Genomic DNA, 23845 nt, shown 5'->3' with positions numbered 1-23845 from the left:
TTCCTCACATAAGAGTAAAAAGCCTTGGGGTTTTCCTTGATCCGACCCGCCAAGGACTTCTCATGTCCCCTCCTAGCTCTCCTCAGCCCCTTTTTCAGCTCATTCCTTGCTAACTTGTAACCCTCAATCGAGCCATCTGAACCTTGTTTCCTCATCCCTACATAAGCTTCCCTCTTCCTTTTCACAAGACATTCCACCTCTTTTGTGAACCATGGTTCCCTCACTCGGCCATTTCCTCCCTGCCTGACAGGAACATACCTATCAAGGACATCCAGTATTTGTTCCTTGAAAAAGTTCCACTTTTCATTCGTTCCTTTCTCTGACAGTTTCTTTTCCCAACTTATGCCCCCTAATTCTTGCCTAATCGCATCATAATTACCCCTCCCCCAATTGTAAACCTTGCCCTGCCGTACGGCCCTATCCCTCTCCATTGCAATAACAAAAAACACCGAATTGTGGTCACTATCTCCAAATTGCTCTCCCACAACCAAATCTAACACTTGGCCCGGTTCATTTCCCAGTACCAAATCCAATGTGGCCTCACCTCTAGTCGGCCCATCCACATATTGTGTCAGGAAACCCTCCCGCACACACTGCACAAAAACTGCCCCATCCAAACTATTTGACCTACAAAGGTTCCAATCAATATTTGGAAAGTTAAAGTCCCCCATGACAACTACCCTGTGACCCCCACACATATCCATAATCTGCTTAGCAATTTCTTCCTCCACATCTCTATTACTATTTGGGGGCCTATAGTAAACTCCTAGCAACGTGACCGCTCCTTTCCTATTTCTAACTTCAGCCCATATTACCTCAGTGTGCAGATCCCCCACGAAGTGCCTTTCCGCAGCCGTTAAACTATCCTTGATTAACAATGCCACTCCTCCACCTCTTTTACCAGCTTCCCTACACTTACTGAAACATCTATACCCCGGAACGTCCAACAACCATTCCTGTCCTTGTTCTACCCACGTCTCCGTAATGGCCACAACATCGTAGTCCCAAGTACCAATCCACGCCCCAAGTTCATCTACCTTGTTCCGGATGCTCCTTGCATTGAAGTAGACACACTTCAACCCACCTTCCTGTCTACCAGTACCCACCCTTGACCCTGATACCTTCCCCAATACCTCACCACCCTCACTGACTTCTGGACTACAACTCCCTTTCCCACTCCCCTGACAAATTAGTTTAAACCCCCCTGAAGAGCCGTAACAAATTTCCCTCCGAGGATATTGGTGCCCCTCTGGTTCAGGTGCACCCCGTCCTGTTTGTACAGGTCCCACCTTCCCCAGAACGTGTTCCAATTATCCACGTATCTGAAACCCTCCCTCCTACACCATCCCTGCAACCACATATTTAACTGCACTCTCTCCCTGTTCCTCAACTCGCTATCACGTGGTACCGGCAACGTACCAGAGATGACCACATGTTTCGTCTTGGCTCTCAGCTTCCAGCCCAGCTCCAGAAATTCCTGCTTTAAATCCCCGTCCCTTCTCTTACCTATGTCATTGGTACCAATGTGCACCACGACTTGTGACTGTTTCCCCTCCCCCTTCAGAATCTGGAAAACACGGTCTGAGACATCACGGACCTTGGCATCCGGTAGGCAACATACCATCCGTGAGTCTCTTTTGCTGCCACAGAACCTCCTATCTATCCCTCTAACTAACGAGTCCCCAATAACTATCGCCCTCCCGCTCTCCCCCTTTCCCTCCCGAGCCACAGAGACGGACACAGTGCTGGAGATCCTCTCACTGCGGCTCCCCACTGGTATGTCGTCCCCCTCAACCGTATCCAAAGCGGAATACTTGTTGCTGGAGAAGGGGCAAGAAACTGGAGACACTGGAGAAGGGGCAAGAAAGATTCACAAGAATAATCCCAGAACTGTCATCACTTGTGAACTCACTGGTGTTTCACCAAGTTTGCTGACTGAGTGAATCCCTTCCCAGTCAGAGCAGGTGACCAGCCTCTGCCTGGTGTGAACTCACTGGTGGGACATTAGTTCCCGAGAGCTTTTGAAGCCACGCCCACATTTAAAGGGTCTCTCCTGGGTGTGATGATGTTGTGTCTGGGCAGGCTGGATAATCGAGTAAATCCTTTCGCACACACCGAGCAGGTGAATGGTTTCTCCCCGGTGTGAACTCACTGGTGTTTCAGCAGTGTTGATGATATTCTAATCCTCCTTGAACAGTGAAAGCAGCTGAACGGCCTCTCCCCGGTGTGAATGTGCTCGGGGATCATCAGTTCCTGAGAGCTTCTGAAGCCGGCCTCTCAGGCAGAGCATTTAAAGGGAGTCTCCTTGGAGTGAGTGGCTTTGTGTTTCTGCAAGCTGGATGACTGAGTGAATCCTTTCCCACACACAGAGCAGGTGAACGGTCTCTCCCCAGTGTGAACTCGCTGGTGGGACACCAGTTCTCCAGAGCTTTTGAATCCGCTCCCACAGTCAGAACATTTAAAACGGTCTCTCTTTGGTGTGAGTGAGATTGTGCCTGCGCAGGTTCGATGAATGAGTGAATCTCTTCCCACACACCGAGCAGGTGAATGGCCTTTCCCCAGTGTGAACTCGCTGGTGTATCCGCAGGTTGTATGCTTTTCTAAACCACTTTGAGCAGTGAGAGCAGCTGAACGGTCTCTCCTCAGTGTGAATGCGCTGGTGGGACACCAGATCCTGAGAGCTTTTAAAACCACTTCCACAGTCACAGCACTTAAAGGGTCTCTCATTGGTATGAGTGAGATTGTGTTCCCGCAGGCTGGATAACTGAGTGAATCCCTTCCCACACACAGAGCAGGTGAATGGTCTTTCCCCGGTGTGAACTCGCTGGTGTTTCCGCAGGTTGTATGATGTTCTAAACCTCTTTGAGCAGTGAGAGCAGCTGAACGGTCTCTCCTCAGTGTGAATGCGCTGGTGGATCATCAGTACCTGAGAGCTTTTGAATCCGCTCCCACAGTCAGAGCATTTAAATGGTCTCTCATTGGTGTGAGTGACTCGGTGTCTCAGCAGGTGGGATGAATGAATGAACCCCTTCCCACACACAGAGCAGGTGAACGGTCTCTCCCCAGTGTAAACTCGCTGGTGTATCTGCAGGATGGCTAAAGTTCTAAATCTCTTTGAGCAGTGAGAGCAGCTGAATGGTCTGTCCTCGGTGTGAATGCACTGGTGGGACATCAGATCTCCAGAGCTTTTAAAACCACTCCCACAGTCAGAGCATGTAAATGGTCTCTCATTGGTGTGAGTGAGATTGTGTGTCTGCAGGCTGGATAACTGACTGAATCCCTTCCCACACACAGAGCAGGTGAACGGCCTCTCCCCAGTGTGACTGCGTTGATGAATTTCCAGCCGAGATGGGGATATGAATCTCTTCCCACAGTCCCCACATTTCCACAGTTTCTCCATGGTTCGGGTGTCCTTGTGACTCTCTAGGTTAAACAATCAGTTAAATCTGACACAGAACACAGGCACAGTCTCTCCCCTGTGAATGCTGCGATATATTTTCAGGCTGTGTAACTGGTTAAAGCTCTTTCCACACTCAGTGCACTGGAACACTCTCACTCGGGTGTGTGTATCTCACTGCATTTCTAGACACAGTGATGTTTACAATCTGTTGAAGCCAAGAGGCCAAACAAACATTTCTCCTGCTAGGTTCAAAGGCCAATGATATTCAGGTCCCAAGAAATCGAGTCACTCTGTCAGATCTCGATGTGATGTTGGAGATTTCTGTCTGATTTCTCCTTGTCTAATATCCTGTAAGTCAATTTAGAAAAAAACATCGCAATTCAGAATATGATCGAAATTCAAATCTACATTTCTAGTTAATGGAGCATTCATTAAAGACACAGTCATGGAGCATTAAACTTGCCCAGCAGGGCCTCCCGTATCAGCACACAGGCAGCTGCTTTGTGAGACTGCCAGCAGTACAGACAAGTCAGAGATAAGGGTGTCCTCAGAAGTGGGATTCATTGTGAAAGCTCAGGGACGGTTGATAAGATGCAGCAATTCTATGATTCTAATGAACATTCTTTCCTCTCTCATTCCGCAAAAGCCATGAACCTCCATCCCGCACACTCTCCCTCCATTCTCACTCTGCTGTATCTAATATTCACCCTCCCAATTCTCCTGAAGGTGCTGATTGAGGCTGCTTGACAGATCCATGCTCACTGCTTCCTGTCCAGCACAGAAATCAGAACAAATAGGAGCTGCAGTCAGCATTCGGCCCATCGAGTCTGCTCAACCATTCATTGAGATTATTGGTTGATCTACCTCTGCATTATTTTCCCCACACTGTCCCCCATATCCATCGATATCTTCAATATCAAGAAACCTATCAATCCCTCTCTTGAAAATTCTTGATGACTGAGGCTCTATAGTCCTCTGGGGTAGAGAATCCAAAACATCACCACATCCTTGAGTGAAGAAATCCTACCTCATCTGAGCTTTTTCTCCATTTTCCAGCCTGTTCCCAATAATTATTGACTCCCTTGTCATTCAAAAACTGTCTAACTCATCCTTGAATATATTCAATCCCTCCACTGGTCCCTATGGAAGAGAAATCTTGATACTAACAATCCTCTGAGGGAAGAGATTGTTGGAAATATATAATATAGCTGTAGTCCAAAATTACACAGCCAGATATAATAAGTGTATTTTATTACAGAGCTATAAATAATATATCTAATCTGTACCATATAACAAGAGGGGAGCGGATAGCCTCGTGGTATTATCGCTAGAGTATTAATCCAGAAATTTAGCTGATGTTCTGGGGACCCGGGTTCGAATCCTGCCACGGCAGATGGTGGAATTTGAATTTAAAAATAAAATCTAGAATTAAGAATCTACTGATGACCATGAAACAATTGTCGATTGACCAAAAAACCCATCTGGTTCATTCATGTGCTTTAGGGAAGGAAATCTGCCGTCCTTACCCAGTCTGGCCTACATGTGACTCCAGAGCCACAGCAATGTGGTTGACTCTCAACCAGCTTCTGAAATGGCCGAGCGAGCCATTCAGTTCAAGGGGAATTAGGGATGGGCAATAAATGCTGGCCCAGCAATGCCCGTGTCCCAAGGATGAATTAAAAAAACATCAGACACGTCTCTGTCCGATATTAGTTTACTGTCCCCTTTAATATATTTCAGAAATTAGATGGGCACATGAAGGAAATAAAGTTGCTGGGGAAAGGGAATATAGAAAGGGAATGGGGCTGACTGGATTGTTCTACAGAGAGTCGGCATGGATTCGAGTTACTGAATGGACTCCTTCTGCGCTGTAATGACTCGATGAGTGAAAATATATAACATAGCTTCAGTGTTACATTACAAAACGAGAATTAATAATAAATGTACTTTGTTACAGAACCATAAATAATATATCAAATTACAATATCACAACACGAGACATATCTCTGTCCTATATTAATTTATTGTTCTTTTAAATGTCAGCCATCTCCTCAGGAAACCAGCCCTTTAATTGTGAACATTAGGAAAGGGACTTTTTAGCCAGAAATCAATGTGTCAAGCTGGGGGAGCAAAGGATGTCAATGTCTTTCAGAGAAATTGCAGTGTTAATTTAAGCCTTACTTGTGACTCATAAATAAACTTTAAACTTTAGGGGCGGCACAGTAGCACAGTGGTTAGCACTGCTGCTTCACAGCTCCAGGGACCTGGGTTCGATTCCCGGCTTGGGTCACTGCCTGTGTGGAGTTTGCACATTCTCCTCGTGTCTGTGTGGGTTTCCTCCGGGTGCTCCGGTTTCCTCCCACAGTCCAAAGATGTGCGGGTTAGGTTGATTGGCCAGGTTAAAAATTGCCCCTTAGAGTTCTGAGATGCGTGGATTAGCGGGTAAATATGTGGGGGTAGGGCCTGGGTGGGATTGTGGTCGGTGCAGACTCGATGGGCCGAATGGCCTCCTTCTGCACTGTAGGGTTTCTATGAGTTCTATAATATAAACTACCCAATTCTCCTGAAGGTGCTAATTAATGCTGATCGACACTCACCATTTCATGTTCCTGACAGATCATAAGAAATAGTTAGAAATTCAGCCCACCAAGCTGTTCAATTGAATTTTTTTTATTCATTCATGGGACATGGATGTTGCTGGCTGGCCAGCATTTATTACCCATCCCTAGTAGCCCTTGGAGGGCAGTTGAGAGTCAACCACATTGTTGTGGCTTTGGAGTCACATGTAGGCCAGACCAATTAAGGATGGCAGATTTCATTCCCTGAAGGACATTAGTGAACCAGATAGGTTTTTCCGACAATCGAAAGGGTTTCATGGTCATCAGTAATTTCTTAATTCCAGATATTTTTTACTGAATTCAAATTCCACCAGCTGCTATGGGGTGGGACTGTTGTTGGTGCAGACTCGATGGGCTGAATGGCCTCCCTCTGTACTGTAGGATTTCTATGATTCTGTGGCAGGATTCAAACCCGGGTCCCCAGAACATTAGCTGAGTTTCTGATTAATAGTCCAGCAATAATACCACAAGGCCATCGTCTCCCCATCAAGATCATGGCTGATTTGATGTAATCTTAACTCCACTTTTCTTCCTGTCACCCTTGACTCCCTTTTCAATCAAAAATCTCTGTGTTTTGAGTATATTTAATGATGCAGCCTTCACTGCTCTCTGGGGAAGAGAATTGCAAAGACTAACGGCCCTCTGAGGGAAGACATTTCTCCTCATCGCCATCAGAAATGGGGGACCCTTTATTTTGACAATCTGCCGACTAATTCTAGAATCCCCAACATTGGAAACATCCTCTCTTCATCTATACTAATCACTACCTCACAATCTGATGTCAATACTATGATCACCTCTAAACTCCAGTCAGTACAGGCCCAAACTTATCTCACAAAACAACGCCTTCATCCCAGGTATCAGCCTGCAGATCCTTCTCTGAACTGACAATGACAGAGAGGTGATCAGGGAGGGCAGAGGTGAAACAAAGCAATGGATGGACATGGATTCAGATCCACAGTAACGGAGTCACACCAGCCCCAGAGATGTGGAACCAGAGCACAGATAACAGAGCACAGCAGGAAAATTCAAAATTATAGGTAAATGTTCAATAATACTCACCTCTGAAACAATTTCACTGTTTTCTAATTTGAAACCTGCGGCTGGAAAGATGTCAGAAGCACTGGAATCAGAGAAGAATTGCAATCTTCAAATATTCTAACTCCCTGCAAAAGGAGATTACAAGAGTCATGTGTTAATTTTGGCTTAAAATTAAGAGATACACATTTTTTGGGGGTTTGAGATTGCTTGAAAATCCTCTTCTTCTAACCAAGGAGATTCCAAAATCACAGAATCTCTGCAGTGCAGAAGGAGGCCTTTAAGGCCATTGAGTCTGCACCAAGTTTCTAACAGAGCACCTTTACTCAGGCCCTATCCCTGTAACCTGATGTACGTACATCACTAATCCTCCCCTTTCCTTCCCCCTCATCTTGGGACACAAAGGGACAATTTAGCACTATCGATCAACCTAACCTGCACATCTTTGGAATGTGGGAGGAAACCAGAGCACCCAGAGGAAACCCACATGGACAGAGGGAGAATGTGCAAACTCCATACAGACAATCACCCGAGGCTGGAATTGAACCGGGTCTCTGGCACTATGAGACAGAAGTGCTAACCACTGTGTCACCCCCAACAGTCATTTGTAGTCCTGAATATAAATCCATAACATTCTCCCCTCCTGTTTTCTAGCATAAGATTACTTAAAATGGAATATACTTACATTGGAAGCAATTCAGACAAGGTTCACTCGCTGATTTCGGGCATGAAGGGGTCTGTTTTATGAGGAAAGGTGAGGCAGGGTGCATCTATGCTCATTGGATTTTAGATAAATGAGATGTGATCTTACTGAAACATGAGATTCTGAGGGTGCTTGACAGAGTGAATGCTGAAAGGGTTTACCCCTCAACAGGGAATCTGGAACTGCGAGAACAATTTAAATATAATGATCTAAGACAGAGATGAGGAGAAATTGCTTCTCTCAGAAGTTCAGTAAGCTGTGAAATTCTCTCCCTCATTGAACAGTAGAGGCCGGCTCATTGAGTATATTCAAAGCTGTGTTATATACCATTTTACCTACCAGGAGGTGATGAGTTAGAGAGGTTGAGGCTGGAGGAAAATTGAGTTAAGCCATGTGTTTACTGAATGGCAGAGCAGCCTCGATGGGTCTAGATGCCCCCTCCTGCTCCTAATTTTGATCATGTTTTTATTCTGTTATTCGAATGGCCGCACATTCCCCCTGCAGCACCTTCCCCCGGGAAAGGCAGCATCCATTAACCCGGCCTGTCAGTCAATGACTCAAACATTGTCTCCCTGGTCACCCAAATCCTGAAGCTCCGCCCACTGACCGCGCATGCGCTCTGCTCCCCGCTGAACAAAAATGGCGGCCGCGGCACTGGGCCTGATCCCGGATAAAATCCACGGAGCTGCAAACCCGGAACCGGAAGGCTCTTATTCAGGCCTTGCGGCCTACAGCAGATGTTTGTGAAGCCTCTACTCCCTCCCCACCCCGACTCCCGGCTCCATTCCTCCCGCCGCCCTGCTGATTCTCACCCCTTGAAACAAGTGTCTCCCGCACTCGTAGGCCTCCGAGCAAAGTGGCACTGCGCATGCCCCAGATACAGCGCTGCGCCTGCGCACTGGGCTCCTGTGGCGTGAATAGGGCACTTTCACACCCGCAGCGAATGCTGGGTAATAACCTCCATTGAAACCTCATAGTTAATTCAAAATAACATTGTTAGCATTTGAGGTAAATTAATGAAATATTGAGAATTGGTACATTGTTGTGCTCCATTTCTCAATGTTCTGCTGCAGGACCATGCAATGGGCGGCACGGTAGCACGGTGGTTAGCACAGCTGCTTCACAGCTCCAGGGTCCTGGGTTCGATTCCCGGCTTGGGTCACTGTCTGTGTGGAGTTTGCACATTCTCCTCGTGTCTGCGTGGGTTTCCTCCGGGTGCTCCGGTTTCCTCCCACAGTCCAAAGATGTGCGGGTTAGGTTGATTGGCTATGCTAAAATTGCCCTTAGTGTCCTGGGATGCGTAGGTTAGAGGAATTAGTGGGTAAATATGTAGGGATATGGGGGTAGGGCTTGGGTGGGATTGTGGTCGGTGCAGACTCGATGGGCTGAACGGCCTCTTTCTGTGCTGTAGGGTTTCTAAGATTTCAATGGTTTCAAAGCTTTTGCACCGTTTCCCTCTCACTCCTCCCTTTATGGTGCTGATTCTGGCTGGGTTCAATCGCACAGTCACTGGTTCTTCTGTCTGTCCCTGATACTGAATATTCACTCTTTTAGAGAATGATACAGCATAAATAGATATCATTTGGCCCATTATGTCTCTGCTGGCTCTCTGGAAGATCTATCCAATTAATTCCACACCCGGCTGGTAGAGTCAGAACAATGCGGGAGGGTCGTGGGGATTCCAATCAGACTGAATCATTTTATCATAAAAGTGAAATACTGTGGATGCTGGAATCTGAAAACCCCCCCAGAAAATGCTGGAAAATCTCAGCGGGTCTGATAGCATCTGTGGAGAGGGAATAGAGCCAATATTTCGAGTCTAGATGTCCCTTCATAAGAGCTCTTATGAAGTGTCATTCAGACTTGAAACGTTGGCTCTATTCTCTAATTATTTTATCAATATGTTTCTTGTTCTTAGTATCCAAATGGCAGGTAAGAGACCTGTCCGGTCCCCACTTAAGCTCTGATTTTTCACTGACCATGCTTGGGTAGGATTATAACCATTAGAATCGACTCTCAGAGGTCTGCTTTTCAGTCCAGTGCTACTTGGAGGATACCGTCACCTCAGCGACTATCGGGTCACAAGTCCCTCACAGTTCTTATCACAAATTTATGATAAAATAATTTAAACAATGCCTGAGAACGCTTCTTCACTTCTTAACCGACTACCTACCATGGTTTGTTGATTGGTCAGACCCTCTTTTTACAAATTCGGGTATATCAGCTGCTGAACATCAGCCAGTGTTCTGGAATAAGTTTAATTCTAACTCATTCTGAGTAAATATTCTCACCACGTCCTCTATCGGGGCCCTGCTAAGCAGCTTTAATGGTCCATGATTGCAGAAACTGAGCAGTCACAGGAATGTGGTCAAGATAGTCCAGTCCCATAATGCCTCACAGTCCTTCAATTACAACAGAATATGTGGCTGTATGTAGCTGCCTCGGCCATGGTCAACCCCAACACTGCCTTCTTGAACTGCTACAATGCCTGAGGTGTAAGTACACCCACAGTACTGTTAGGGAGGGTTTCCAGCTACACATTCCATACTTTCACCAGAATGAAGGTGGATACCAGATTGATATATTCCATTCAACCACACCCAAGGTGAGTTGTTCAAATTCCTTGATTGTCCAGGACAATATATTCACAATATCTTTAAATCAGAAATTAAACATTCCCATTTGATTTCAGGTATTAACATATTCTATTAGTTTGTTCTTTATTGTCAATGTCAGGCTGGGGTTCTCCTTGGAGCAAAGGAGGTTGAGGGAGATTTGATAGAGGTGGACAAAATTCTGGCAGGTTGAGATAAGGTGGACAAAGAAAAGCTGTTCCCATTAGCTGATGGGACAAGGACGAGGGGGACACAGATTTATGGTTTTGGGTCAGAGATGCAGTGGGGGGATGTGAGGAAGAATATTTTGATGCAGCGAATGGTAATGTTCTGGAACTCGCTGCCTACGAGCGTGGAGGAAGTGGAGACAATAAACAATTACAAAGGAAATTCGATTGGCATCTGGGGGAGTTTCAAATAGAAATGCTGACTGAACATGTCTTAACTTCCAATCGCCCTGTCACTCTGTGATCCGTGTGAAATTTGAAACCAGGTATTCGCAACAAGACTCAGCCCACTGGAGGCAAAGTCATGAGACCAGCCAGTCCAGCAGAAAGAAACCCTCCGACCCTCCCCATTGACCAACTGTGAGAATGAACAAAATGCAGTCCTGGGTGTAACTGAGAGCAGAAACAATGACAGCAGAATCCAACCCCTGGAATCACTCGTGAATTGGTTGGTGTCTCAGCAGGGCGGATGAAGCTCTGAAACTCTTCCCACACTGAGAGCAGGTGAATGGTCTCTCCCCAGTGTGAACTCGCTGGTGTCTCCGCAGGGCGGATGACTGAGTGAATCCCTTTCCACACTGAGAGCAGGTGAATGGTTTCTCCCCAGTGTGAACTCGCTGGTGTGTCTGCAGGTGGGATAATTGAGTGAATCCCTTTAGAGACTGAGAGCAACTGAACAGCTTCTCCCCAGTGTGAACTCGCTGATGTGTCTGCAGGGCGGATGACTGAGTGAATCCCTCCCCACACTGAGAGCAGGTGAATGGTCTCTCCCTGGTGTGAACTCGCTGGTGTCCTCGCAGGCTGGAGAAGTCAGTGAATCCCTTCCCACACACAGAGCGGGTGAACGGTCTCTCCCCAGTGTGAACTCGCTGGTGTGTTCGCAAGTGGGATGTCTGAGTGAATCTCTTCCCACACTGAGAGCAGGTGAACGGTCTCTCGCCAGAATGAACTTGCTGATGTGTCTGCAGGCTGGATAACCAAGTGAAACCCTCCCCACAGTGAGAGTAGGTGAAAGGCCTCTCCCCAGTGTGAACTCGCTGGTGTGTCCGCAGATTCGATAACTGACTGAATCCCTTGCCACAGACACAGCAAGTGAATGGCATCTCCCCAGTGTGACTGCGCCGATGAGCTTCCTGCTGAGATGGGGATATGAATCCCTTCCCACAGTCCCCACATTTCCACGGTTTCTCCATGATGCGGGTATCCTTGTGACTCTCCAGGTTAAACAATCAGTTAAATCTCACACAGAACACGGGTACAGTCTCTCCCCGCTGTGAATGCTGCGATGTATTTTCAGGCAGTGTAACTGGTTAAAGCTCTTACCACTCTCAGTGCATTGGAACACTCTCACTCGGGTGTATCTGTGCCTTGCTGCTTTTCCAGTCACACAAATGATTAAAGTTTTTGAAGCAGACAGAACAGGAAAACATTTCTCCTTCGAGAATCAAAGATCGATATATTCAGATCCCGATGAATTGAGTGAGGATGTCAGATGTTGATGTGACATTAGGTTTGAGATTTCTGTCTGTAAATCCTCCCCTTCCAATATCCTGTAAAAGGAGTTTACAGAAGTGATCAGTGTCAGTACAGGATAGAAATTCAGAACAATTCTAGTTTCTCTGGAACATTCTTTCCTCTCTCATTCTCCAAAGCTGTAAATCTCCATCCCACTCACTCTCCCTCCATTCTCACTCTGCTGTATCTAATATTCACCCTCCCAATTCTCCTGAAGGTGCTGATTGAGGCTGATTGACAGATCCATGCTCACTGCTTCCTGTTCTGGACACACACAGCTGGAAATCTCCATGCAGGCTGCAGCCTAACAGAAATATGGCTACATTCCTCGACTAAAAATGTTTTAAATGGATTGTTTCAGTGAGTGAAGATACAGGGGGTTGTGACTGATGATGATATTGAACTTGCTGCCAACGTGGGTGATCATAGAGTTTTACAGCATGGAAAGAGGCCCTTCGGCCCATCGCGTTTGTGCTGGCCATCAAGGACTGTTCTATTCCAATCCTATTTTCCACTCTGTGTGCGTAACCTTGTACGCTATGGCATTTCAAAAGCTTAACTAAATTCTTCTTAAATGTTGTGAAGGTTCCCACCCCTACTACTCTTTCAGGCAGTGAGTTCCAGATTCCCTCCACCCTCTGGGTCAAAAGATTTCTCCTCACTTCTCCTATAAACCTCCTGCTGCTGAAATTAAATCCATGCCCCTGGTTATTGACCCCTCAACTAAAGAGAAAAGTTCCTTCCTGTCCCCCCTATCTGTGCCCCTCAGAATTTTATACACCTCAATCAGGTCCCCCTCACCCTTCCCTGCTCCAAGAAAAAGAATGCCAGCCTATCCAGCCTCTCCTCATAGCTGAAACACTCCAGCCCAGCCAACACCCTGGGGAATTTCCTCTGCACCTTCCCAAGTGCAATTACATCCTTCCTATAGTGTGGCGACCAGAACTGCACACAGTACTCCAGCTGTGGCCTATCCAGTGTTTTATACAGCTCCATCATAACCTCCCTGCCCTTATATTCAATGATGTGGAGATGCCGGCGTTGGACTGGGGTAAACACAGTAAGAGTTTTAACAACACCAGGTTAAAGTCCAACAGGTTTATTTGGTAGCAAATGCCATTAGCTTTCAGAATGCTGCTCCTTCGTCAGATGGAGTGGATATCTGCTCTCAAACAGGGCATACAGAGGCACAAAATCAAGTTACAGAATACTGATTAGAATGTGAATCTCTACAGCCATATATTCAATGCCTTGGTTAATAAAGGCAAGTATTCCATGTGACTTCTGAACCACTTTATGTAACTGTCCTAATGTCTTCAGAGATCTATGGACATGCACACCAAGGTCCCTCTGATCCTCTGTACTTCCTAGGATCTGACCATTCATTGTGCATTCCGTTACCTTGCTCGTCCTCCAAAAATTACCTAAACTTTTCAGGGTTGAATTCCACTTGCCACTGTTCTGCCCATCTAACTAAAGTTTTAAGGTTTATTTACTAGTGTCACAAGTAGGCTTACATTAACACTGCAGTGAAGTTACTGTGAAAATCCCTGAGTCTTTGTGCCCTGTTTGTGAACAGAACTCCCACTCACCTGATGAAGGAGCAGCACTCCAAAAGCAAGTGGCTTTTGCTGCCAAATAAACTTGTTGGACTTTAACCTGGTGTTGTGAGACTTCTTACCGTGTTTACCCCAGTCCAACGTCAGCATCTCCACATCATAACTGAAGCATAACATCCTCTTTCCTATGTTCAATTTCCCTCGTAATAAAGGATAGCATTCCATTTGTAAAAACATTGATTTATTTAAACGAAGATTTATAGGGTTCACTTGTTTACAATAACCTCCCTAATCATAAATCACACCAGGTTCCAGTGACTTAACCAAATGGCAAGAAAGAACACTTTAAATGGTGAATTCGGGAAGTTTATTAACGATTAAAAATGTAACAAGAGAGAAGGATAAAAAAAGCAAAGCATCTATTAACAGTAAAAGGAGAAAGCTTAACTTGAACAATTGAACAGACTTTTCTCCATCCTTCTCAGACCAGGACAAAAAGTGACCGCTCTGAAAACATGGATAACTTGTAAAATCAACAGCTTTCAACACCTCTCTGTCGGGCACAGTGGTTAGCACGGCTGCCTCACAGCGCCAGGGACCGGCTTGGGTCACTGTCTGTGCAGAGTCGGCATATTCTGCCCCAGTCTGTGTGGATTTCTCCCACAGACCGAAGGACTTGCTGGTTAGGTACAATGAGCATGCTAAATTCTCCCTCAGTTTACCCGAACAGGCGCCAGAGTGTGGTGACTGGGGGCTTTTCAGAGTAACTTCATTGCAGTATGAATGTGTGACATGAATAAATAAACTTTAAAAAGCCTTAAACTTTTAAAAACTTCTATCAAATTGGTTTCTTGAATCCCCTTTTTTATACTTTCAAAATGTAGAAAGCCCAGCTCAGCCAATTGTTGGGAATTAGCCAATTGGTCTATAACTTGTCAATAATGAAACTGGTTTGGTTTTTAGCTAGTTGCACACATTGTCTGAATTTTACTACAATTCTTTCTCTCAAACGATATCTCTTAGCTTGGGGTAGCCTGATTGTCGACCAATAATTGGTTAACATCAGTCATTCACTGTTGAGACATCTTGAACAGGAGCTGATTCATTCCCTCCAGTCAAGGTTAACAAAGTATTAAAGTTTATTTATTAGTGTCACCAGTAGGCTTACGTTAACACTGCAATGAAGTTACTGTGAAAATCCCTAAGTTGCCGCACTCTGGCGTCTGATCGGTTACACTGATTGAGAATTTAGCACGGCTAATGTACCTAACCAGCACGTCTTTCGGACTGTGGGAGGAAACTGGAGCACCCAGAGGAAACCCACGCAGACATGGGGAGAACGTGCAGACTCCGCATAGTCACCCAAGCTGGGAATTGAACCCAGGTCCCTGGCACTGTGAGGCAGCAGTGCTAATCACTGTGGCACCGCGCCATGCTAACAAGTCTTGTTATCTGTTTTTTTTTATTCTGTTGGCCTCAGAAGGGAACATTTTATAATTCCCACAGCTTTTTAAACATTCTTTATATCTTTATAATTCTAAACGTGAAACTTTTGTGTTCAAATTTACATTTCCAGCCTAACATCTGTATTAATGAATTATTTATTCTTTAATTGTCTCTCAATTCAGGCTGTCCATTTAACTAATCTCCTGCTTTCCAAATGTGGGAACTTCACTCCACAAATAAGGTCGTCAAATGCATTGTTAAAAGCAGGATGTTCTTTATATAAATAAATAACAAAGTTTAAAAATCATTGGCAAACAAAAGGAAACAGGAGCATTGGAGCCAGCCTGGACTTGCAGACTGAAACCCCGCCCAAAGCCCGCACGTGCTCAGAAGGGAGAGAGGCTGAGAAGAACACTGTAACACTTCTCCTCCCCTTAAATTTCAATCCCCCATTCGAACAGAAATACAACAAAGTAATGTCTTTAACAATACGGAAGTTTGTCAGGAGCTTTGTGGTTGCATTGCGACCTGTACAATACCACTGGTAAATCTTGTAATGGTGTTTCTGGAATGGGAGGTGAAGAGGTAGTTTGAGAATCTGTACATGAACATTCCTCTTCCACTCCCACAGCAGAGTCAACTGGCAAAGCTGGAACCATTTCCTGGTGAACATCCACAGCAGCATGACCCTCTGCCATGTTCTCAGTAATGGTTGCTGACTCTGAAACTGTTCCTGACTCGGGGTCACACCACAAGCGAATATGGTCTTGGTGTCTGCGAACAACTCTTCCGTTTTACAGTCTCACCACCCAAGATACTGGACCACTTTGGTTTAAAATTATTCCCGGTAACCACCCTTGGTTACTCCCAAAGTTTCTGATGTAAACCTGATCACCCGGTTTGAACTGCCTCTCTTTGGCGCGGTAGTCGTGTCCCTCCTTCTGCTTCTCTTGTCTCCTGCTCACTTTTGCTCTGAGATCTGGATGAAGCAGATCCAGATGAGACTTCAGCCTTTTACCTAAAAATTCCACAGGAGAGAGTCCGGTTGTGGATTGTGGTGTGATGCGAAACTGGAACAAAAATCTTGAGAGCTTGTTCTTAAAGTATCGCCTGCCATTCTCTTCAATCCCTCCTTCAGAGTTTAAACAGCTCTTTCTGAGAGACCATTTGTAGCCAGAAGAAACGGTGCAGTACGCACATGGCGTAGACCATTCCTTTACAGGAATTCCTGAAACACCTCACTTGTAAACAGAGTGTCGTTATCTGAAACAAGCCAATCTGGTAACCCAGGGCTTGTGAAAATTTGACAGAGCTTCTCTATTGTCACAGGAGCTGGAATATTACTCATGATCTGTGCTTCCAACCATTTTGAATGCACATTTACAATGACCAAACAGATGTGATTTATGAAAGGCCCCCCCAAAGGCCACATTTAGTCTGGACCACGGCCTATCAGGCCACTCCCAAGGATGAAGTGGGAATGTACCCAGTGTGTTGTGCCTGATTCAATCGACAAACAGTTTATTGAGTTACGCCAGCAGGGAGAAGCCACAGGGGCTGACCATGTGCAACTCCACCCAACAAAGAATATCATCAATTCTTATCCAGTTACTCAGCCCATCCCGGCTGGACACAATCCTATCAGAATGGTGATAGATTACATACATTATAGGTTCAATCAAAGTAGTAACTGGGCATTATGGGGCTTTGTGATCATCTCATGGACAGGTGCCCCCATCATGATGCTTTCCAGACCCCCCTTGGGGGGGGGGGGTCTTTCTTAGGCTTTCTTTGTACATAGACTCCCTTAGTTAGAAATGGGGTGGATTACAAGTTCTCAAATGGCCGTCAGCACTCTTCCTTTGTTTTAATCTAATGACCACATGGTCTGGGAACATTTCTATTTAATACTCTCTCTTTTTAAACTCTTCTTCAGGATCCAATTCCAGAATTTTCCTTTTCTTTGTGTTACTTGCGTCAGGAATAAATCTTTGGACCTGACAGGAAGTTTAACCCAAGATCAATCCAACACAGGATTGGTCAGAATCATTTCACATGTGTCAAATTTTAAATAACCATTACAAATTAAAACTCTCATTCTCACATGGGTGAATTGTATCCGGATTAAAATTCCCACATGTTTAATAAAATATCCTGGAATCCTGTCTCTGGCCAGTAAATATGGCTCCAGGTTCATAACTTCTGAACAAAAAAGTTTTATTGATCACACTTCCTTTTTTAAAAATCTGTTTGATTTAAATCACAGACAGAAAACCTCAAAACTTGAAGTGTTCAACCCACAAATATCATCCACACACAAACAGAGAAACTTCGCATGTGCTTTACAACAACAATAAGCAGGATGAATTACTTAAGCGTTCTTGTGATCCTGTTTTTAAACTCCCAAAAATGCCTTTAATTAAAGACTCAAGGTAAGGTTAATTCTCCAGAAAGATAAACCTTAACAAATGTAGCCCAAAACAATGATAAAACATATCTACAAACATCCACATAAAACAAACAAAACACACAGATTCTCACAGCTCGTAAATTTCAACCAATGAATCCTCAGCATTCTCTCTCGCAGCTATAGCTTCTTAAAGTGACAGAGCACTACAAACTCACAACACCTTGCTTGAAATAAGATACAAGATCCTTCATTATAACTTCACCTTTTTTAAGCCAACTTACAAGGATTGATTTAGAGGCAACATCTTTGCTGATTTAAATTCCCAACACGTTACACCCAAACACCGGCAAAATCTTTGTTCTTTATCTGGGGATAAAACTCTCAGTTATTCCAAATTCCTCCAGGCGATTCTTAATATTTCCGCATTTAACTTATTCCCAGAAATCTTCAATTATAAACTAAAATAGACACATGAATTTCCGGGCAGTCACAGGAATATGGTCAAGATAGTCCAGTCCCACAATGCCTCACATTCAATCTGCAGTCCTTCAATTATAACACAATATGTGGCTGTATGTAGCTGCCTCGGCCATGGTCAACCCCAACCCCAAGGGTGCCTTCTTGAACTCCTGCAATGCCTGAGGTGTACGTACACCCACAGTGCTGTTAGGAAGGGACTTCCAGTTACTGAGAGAGACAAGAGATGAAATTGCTGGGCCTCTAACAGAAATCTTAGTTTCTTCATTGGACACAGGTGAGGTCCCAGAGGATTGGAGGATAGCAAATGTGGTCCCGTTATTTAAGAAGGGTAGCAAGGATAATCCGGGCAATTATAGGCCAGTGAGCTTGATGTCCATGTCGGGAAATTGTTGGAGAAGATTCTTAGAGATAGGATCTATACACATTTAGAACTGAATAATCTCATGAGCGATAGACAACATGGTTTTGTACGAGGGAGGCCATGCCTCACAAATTTAGTTGAGTTTTTTGAGGAGGTGACAAAAATGATTGATGAGGGAAGGGCCGTGGATGTCGTCTACATGGACTTTAGTAAAGCATTTGACAAGGTCCCTCATGGCAGGCTGGTGCAAAAGGTTAAATCTCACGGGATCAAAGGTGAACTAGCGACATGGGTGCAGAACTAGTTTGGCCATAGAAGACAGAGGGTAGCAGTGGAGGGGTCTTTTTCTGATTGGAGGTCTGTGACTAGTGGTGTTCCACAGGGCTGTGTACTGGGACCTCTGCTGTTTGTGATATACATAAATGATTTGGAAGAAGATGTAGCAAGTCTGATTAGTAAGTTTGCGGATGACACAAAGATTGCTGGGGTTGCGGATAGTGATGAACATTGCCAGAGAATACAGCAGGATATAGATAATCTGGGAAATTGGGCGGAGAAATGGCAGATGGAATTTAATCCAGATAAATGCGAACTGATGCATTTTGGTAGATCTAATGCAGGGGGGAGCTATACAATAAATGGCAGAACCATCAGGAGTATAGACACACAGAGGGATCTGGGTGCGCAAGTCCACGATCCTTAAAGGTGGCAGCACAGGTGGAAAAGGTGGTGAAGAAGGCATATGGCATGCCTGCCTTTATTGGGGCATAGAGTATAAAAGTTGGGGTCTGATGTTGCAGATGTATAGAACGTTTTAAATCACAGACAGAAAACTTCAAAGCTTGAAGCGTTCAACCCACAAATATCATCCATACACAGAGAAACTTAGCATGTGCTTCACAACAACAATAACCAAAATTAATTACTTAAGCGTTCTTGTGATCCTGTTTTTAAACTTCCAAAAATGCCTTTAATTAAAGACTCAAGGTAAGGTTAATTCTCCAGAAAGATAAACCTTAACAAATGTAGCCCAAAACAATGATAAAACATTTTGGTAAATCTAATGCAGGGGCGAGTTATACAATAAATGGCAGAACCATCAGGAGTACAGACACGCAGAGGGACCTGGGTGTGCAAGTCCACAGATCCTTAAAGGTGGCAGAATAGGTGGAAAAGGTGGTGAAGAAGGCATATGGCATGCTTGCCTTTATTGGACAGGGCACAGAGTATAAAAGTTAGCATATGATGTTGCAGTTATATCGAACGTTGGTTAGGCAACATTTGGAATTCTGCGTCCAGTTCTGGTCGCCACATTACCAGAAGGACGTGGAAGCTTTGGAGAGAGTGCAGAAAAGGTTTACCAGGATGTTGCCTGGTATGGAGGGTATTCGCTATGAGGAGAGATTGAGTAAACTAGGGTTGTTCTCCCTGGAAAGACGGAGGTTGAGGGGCGACCTAATAGAAGTTTATAACATTATAATGCTGCAGATAATGCTGCAGCTTTATAGGACCCTGGTTAGACCCCACTTGGAGTACTGCGCGCAGTTCTGGTCACCTCATTACAGGAAAGATGTTGAAGCCATTGAAAGGGTGCAGAGGAGATTTACAAGGATGTTGCCTGGATTGGGGGGCATGCCTTATGAGGATAGGTTGAGGGAGCTTGGTCTCTTCTCCCTGGAGAGACGAAGGATGAGAGGTGACCTGATAGAGGTTTACAAGATGTTGAGAGGTCTGGATAGGGTAGACTCTCAGAGGCTATTTCCAAGGGCTGAAATGGTTGCTACGAGAGGACACAGGTTTAAGGTGCTGGGGGGTAGGTACAGAGGAGATGTCAGGGGTAAGTTTTTCACTCAGAGGGTGGTGGGTGAGTGGAATCGGCTGACGTCGGTGGTGGTGGAGGCAAACTCGTTGGGGTCTTTTAAGAGACTTCTGGATGAGTACATGGGATTTAATGGGATTGAGGGCTATAGATAAGCCTAGAGGTAGGGATATGATCAGCGCAACTTGTGGGCCGAAGGGCCTGTTTGTGCTGTGGCTTTCTATGTTCTATGTTCTAACATTATGAAGGGCACAGATAGGGTGAACAGTTGGAAGTTTTTTCCCAGGTCAGAAATGACAAACACAAGGGGTCACAAGTTCAAGGGAAGGGGGGTAAGGTTCAATACAGATATGCGGGAGATCTATTTTACACAGAGGATGGTGGGGGCCTGGAATGCACTACCAAGCAAGGTGGTTGAGGCAGACACGCTGGGATCATTTAAGACTTATCTAGATAGCCACACGAACAGACTGGGAATAGAGGGATACAAACGGATGGTCTAGTTAGGAACACATGATCGGTGCAGGCTTGGAGGGCCGAAGGGCCTGTTCCTGTGCTGTATTGTTCTCTGTACATATTCCAGACTGTCACTCGACTGTAGGTGGATACCAGATTGATATATTCCATTCAACCACACCCAAGGTGAGTTATTCCAATTCCTTTATTGTCCAGGACAATATATTCACAATATCTTTAAAACAGAAATTAAAATTCCCATTTCATTTCAGACAGTAACATATTCTGTTGGTTTGTTCTTTATTGTCGATGTCAGGCTGGGGTTGTTCTCCTTGGAGCAAAGGAGGTTGAGGGGAGATTTGATAGAGGTGGACAAGATTCTGACAGGTTTAGATAAGGCGGACAAAGAAAAGCTGTTCCCATGAGCTGAAGGGACAAGGACGAAGGGGACACAGATTTCTTGTTTTGGGCCAGAGGTGCGTGGGGGGGAGGCGGGGAGTGGGCGGGGAGGGGGGGCTAGTGGCAGGGAGAGGGGGGGTTGGGGGGGGGTGGGGTTGCGGGGAGGGGAGATGTGAGGAAGAATATTCTGATGCAGCGAATGGTAATGACCTGAAACTCGCTGCCTACGAGGGTGGAGGAAGTGGAGACAATAAACAATTAAAAGGGAAATTGGATGGGCATTTGGGATGTTCCAAACAGAACGAAGAACAAAGAAAATTACAGCACAGAAACAAGCCCTTTGGCCCTCCAAGCCTGTAGCAACCATGCTGCCCGTCTGAACTAAAACCCCCTACCTTTCCGGGGACCATATCCCTCTATTCCTATGCTATTCATATATTTGTCAAGACACATCTTAAAAGTCACTATCGTATCAGCTTCCACTACCTTCCCCGGCAACGAGTTCCAGGCACCCACCACCCTCTGTGTAAAAAACCTGCCTTGTACATCTCCTTTAAACCTTGCCCCTCACACCTTAAACCTATGCCCCTCATAATTGACTCTTCCACCCTGGGAAAAAGCTTCTGACTATCCACTCTGTCCATGCCCCTCATAATCTTGTAGACTTCTATCAGGTCGCCCCCCTCAACCTCTGTCGTTCCAGTGAGCACAAACCAAGTTTCCCCATCCTCTCCTCATAGCTAATGCCCTCCACACCAGGCAACATCCTGATAAATATTTTCCGTACCCTCTCCAAAGCCTCCACATCCTTCTGGTACTGTGGTGACCAGAATTGAACACCAGATTCCAAGTGCGGTCTAACTAAGGCTCTATAAAGCTGCAACATGACTTGCCAATTTTGAAACTCAATGCCCCGGCCGATGAAGGCAAGCATGCCGTATGCCTTCTTGATTATCTTCTCCACCTGCATTGTCACTCTCAATGACCTGTGTACCTGTACACCCAGATCCCTCTGCCTACGAATACTCTTAAGGGTTTTGCCATTTACTGTATATTTCCCATCTGTATTAGACATCCCAAAATGCATTACCTCACATTTGTCCGGATTAAACTTCATCTGCCATCTCTCCTTCAAGTCTCCAACTGATCTATATCCTGCTGTATCCTCTGCCGGTCCCCATCGCTATCCGCAATTCCACCAACCTTTGTGTCAGCCACAAACTTACCAATCAAACCAGTTACATTTTCCTCCAAATCATTTATATATATTACAAACAGCAAAAGTCCCAGCACTGATCCCTGAGGAATGTCACTTGTCACAGCCCTCCATTCAGAAATGTACCTTTGCACTGCCAACCTCTGTTTTCTTCTGACTAAATATCTCTAAACTTCCTAACACCCTGTCACTCTGTGATCCTTGTGACATTTGAAACCAGGTATTTTCAAAAAGACTCAAAGAGCATCAGCCCACTGGAGGCTGAGACTGGCCAGTTCAGCAGAAAGAAACCCTCTGACCCTTCCCATTGACCAACTGTGAGAATGAACAAAATGCAGTCCTGGATGCAACTGAGAGCAGAAACAATAACAGCAGAATCCAACACCTGGAATCACTCGTGAACTTGCTGGTGTCTCAGCAGCTGGGATGAAACTGTGAATCCCTTCCCACACTGAGGGCAGGTGAATGGTTTCTCCCCAGTGTGAACTCGCTGGTGTGTCTGCAGATTGGATAAATATGTGAATCCCTTCCCACACTGAGAACAGGTGAACGGTCTCTCCCCAGTGTGAACTCGTTCGTGTATCCGCAGGTTGGATGACTGAGTGAATCCCTTCCCACATTGAGAGCAGGTGAATGGCCTCTCCCCAGTGTGAATGCGTTGGTGTCTCTGCAGGTGGGATAACCGAGTGAATCCCTCCCCACACTGAGAGCAGGTAAATGGCCTCTCTCCAGTGTGAACTCGCTGGTGTGTCTGCAGATTGGATAAACCAGTGAATCCCTTCCCACATTGAGAGCAGGTGAATGGCCTCTCCCCAGTGTGAACTCGTTCGTGTGTCCGCAGGTGGGATAACTGAGTGAATCCCTTCCCACATTGAGAGCAGGTGAACGGCCTCTCCCCAGTGTGGCTGCGCCGATGAGCTTCCAGCTCAGATGGGGTTCTGCATCTCTTCCCACAGTCCGCACATTTCCATGGTTTCTCCATGGTGCAGGTGTCCTTACCTCTCTCTTGGGTGGACAATTCGTTGAAACTTCGTCCACACACAGAACAAGATTACAGTCTCTCCCCGCTGTGAATGGTGTGATATTTATTCAGACTGTGTAACTGGTTAAAGCTCTTTAGTCAGTGCATTGGAACACTCTCACTCAAGTGTAGCAGTGCATTGATGCTTTTTCACTCACACTGACATTACAAACCTTTTCAAATCGACAGACTGGGACAATCATTTCTCCTTCTGGATTCAAAGTCCGATGATATTGAGGTCCCAAGGAATATGACTCTGTCTGATCGAGACGTGACGTTTGAGATTTCGGCCTGTGATTCCTCTTTCAATATCCTGTAAAATGAGTTTCCAAAAGTCATCAGTGTCAGTACAGGATAGAAATTCAGAACAGACAATTTCTATGGAACATTCTTTCTTCTCTCATTCCCCAAAAGCTGTAAATCTCCATCCCACACACTCTCTCCCCATTCTCAGCAGGTGTGGCAGCATCTGTATGGAGAGAAAAGAACTGATGTTTCAGAGCTTTGACAAAGGGTCATCGAGACAAGAAACATCAGCTCTTTTCTCTCCTTACAGATGCTG

At 45.4% G+C, this 23845-nt stretch overlaps 3 protein-coding genes across 3 annotated transcripts in view; all 3 read right to left on the bottom strand.

Moving 5' to 3' along the window:
* Positions 1 to 23845, bottom strand: part of LOC144483170 (uncharacterized) — a 169717-nt gene that overhangs the window by 61946 nt on the left and 83926 nt on the right. Inside the window, 3 exon segments of the mRNA XM_078201966.1 lie at positions 11075 to 11206; positions 11453 to 11470; positions 22666 to 23175. Coding sequence (XP_078058092.1) covers positions 11075 to 11206; positions 11453 to 11470; positions 22666 to 23175 — 660 coding nt within the window.
* The window catches only part of LOC144483150 (uncharacterized), a 113574-nt gene that overhangs the window by 30132 nt on the left and 59597 nt on the right, over positions 1 to 23845 (bottom strand). The gene's annotated exons all lie outside the window — the stretch shown is intronic.
* The window catches only part of LOC144483162 (uncharacterized), a 187030-nt gene that overhangs the window by 110905 nt on the left and 52280 nt on the right, over positions 1 to 23845 (bottom strand). The gene's annotated exons all lie outside the window — the stretch shown is intronic.

The sequence above is a fragment of the Mustelus asterias genome, unplaced genomic scaffold, assembly GCF_964213995.1.
Source record: "Mustelus asterias unplaced genomic scaffold, sMusAst1.hap1.1 HAP1_SCAFFOLD_47, whole genome shotgun sequence".
NCBI classification, from domain to species: domain Eukaryota; kingdom Metazoa; phylum Chordata; class Chondrichthyes; order Carcharhiniformes; family Triakidae; genus Mustelus; species Mustelus asterias.
The sequence above is the reverse complement of the archived record's forward strand: the minus strand, read 5'-3'. Positions and strand labels throughout refer to the sequence as shown.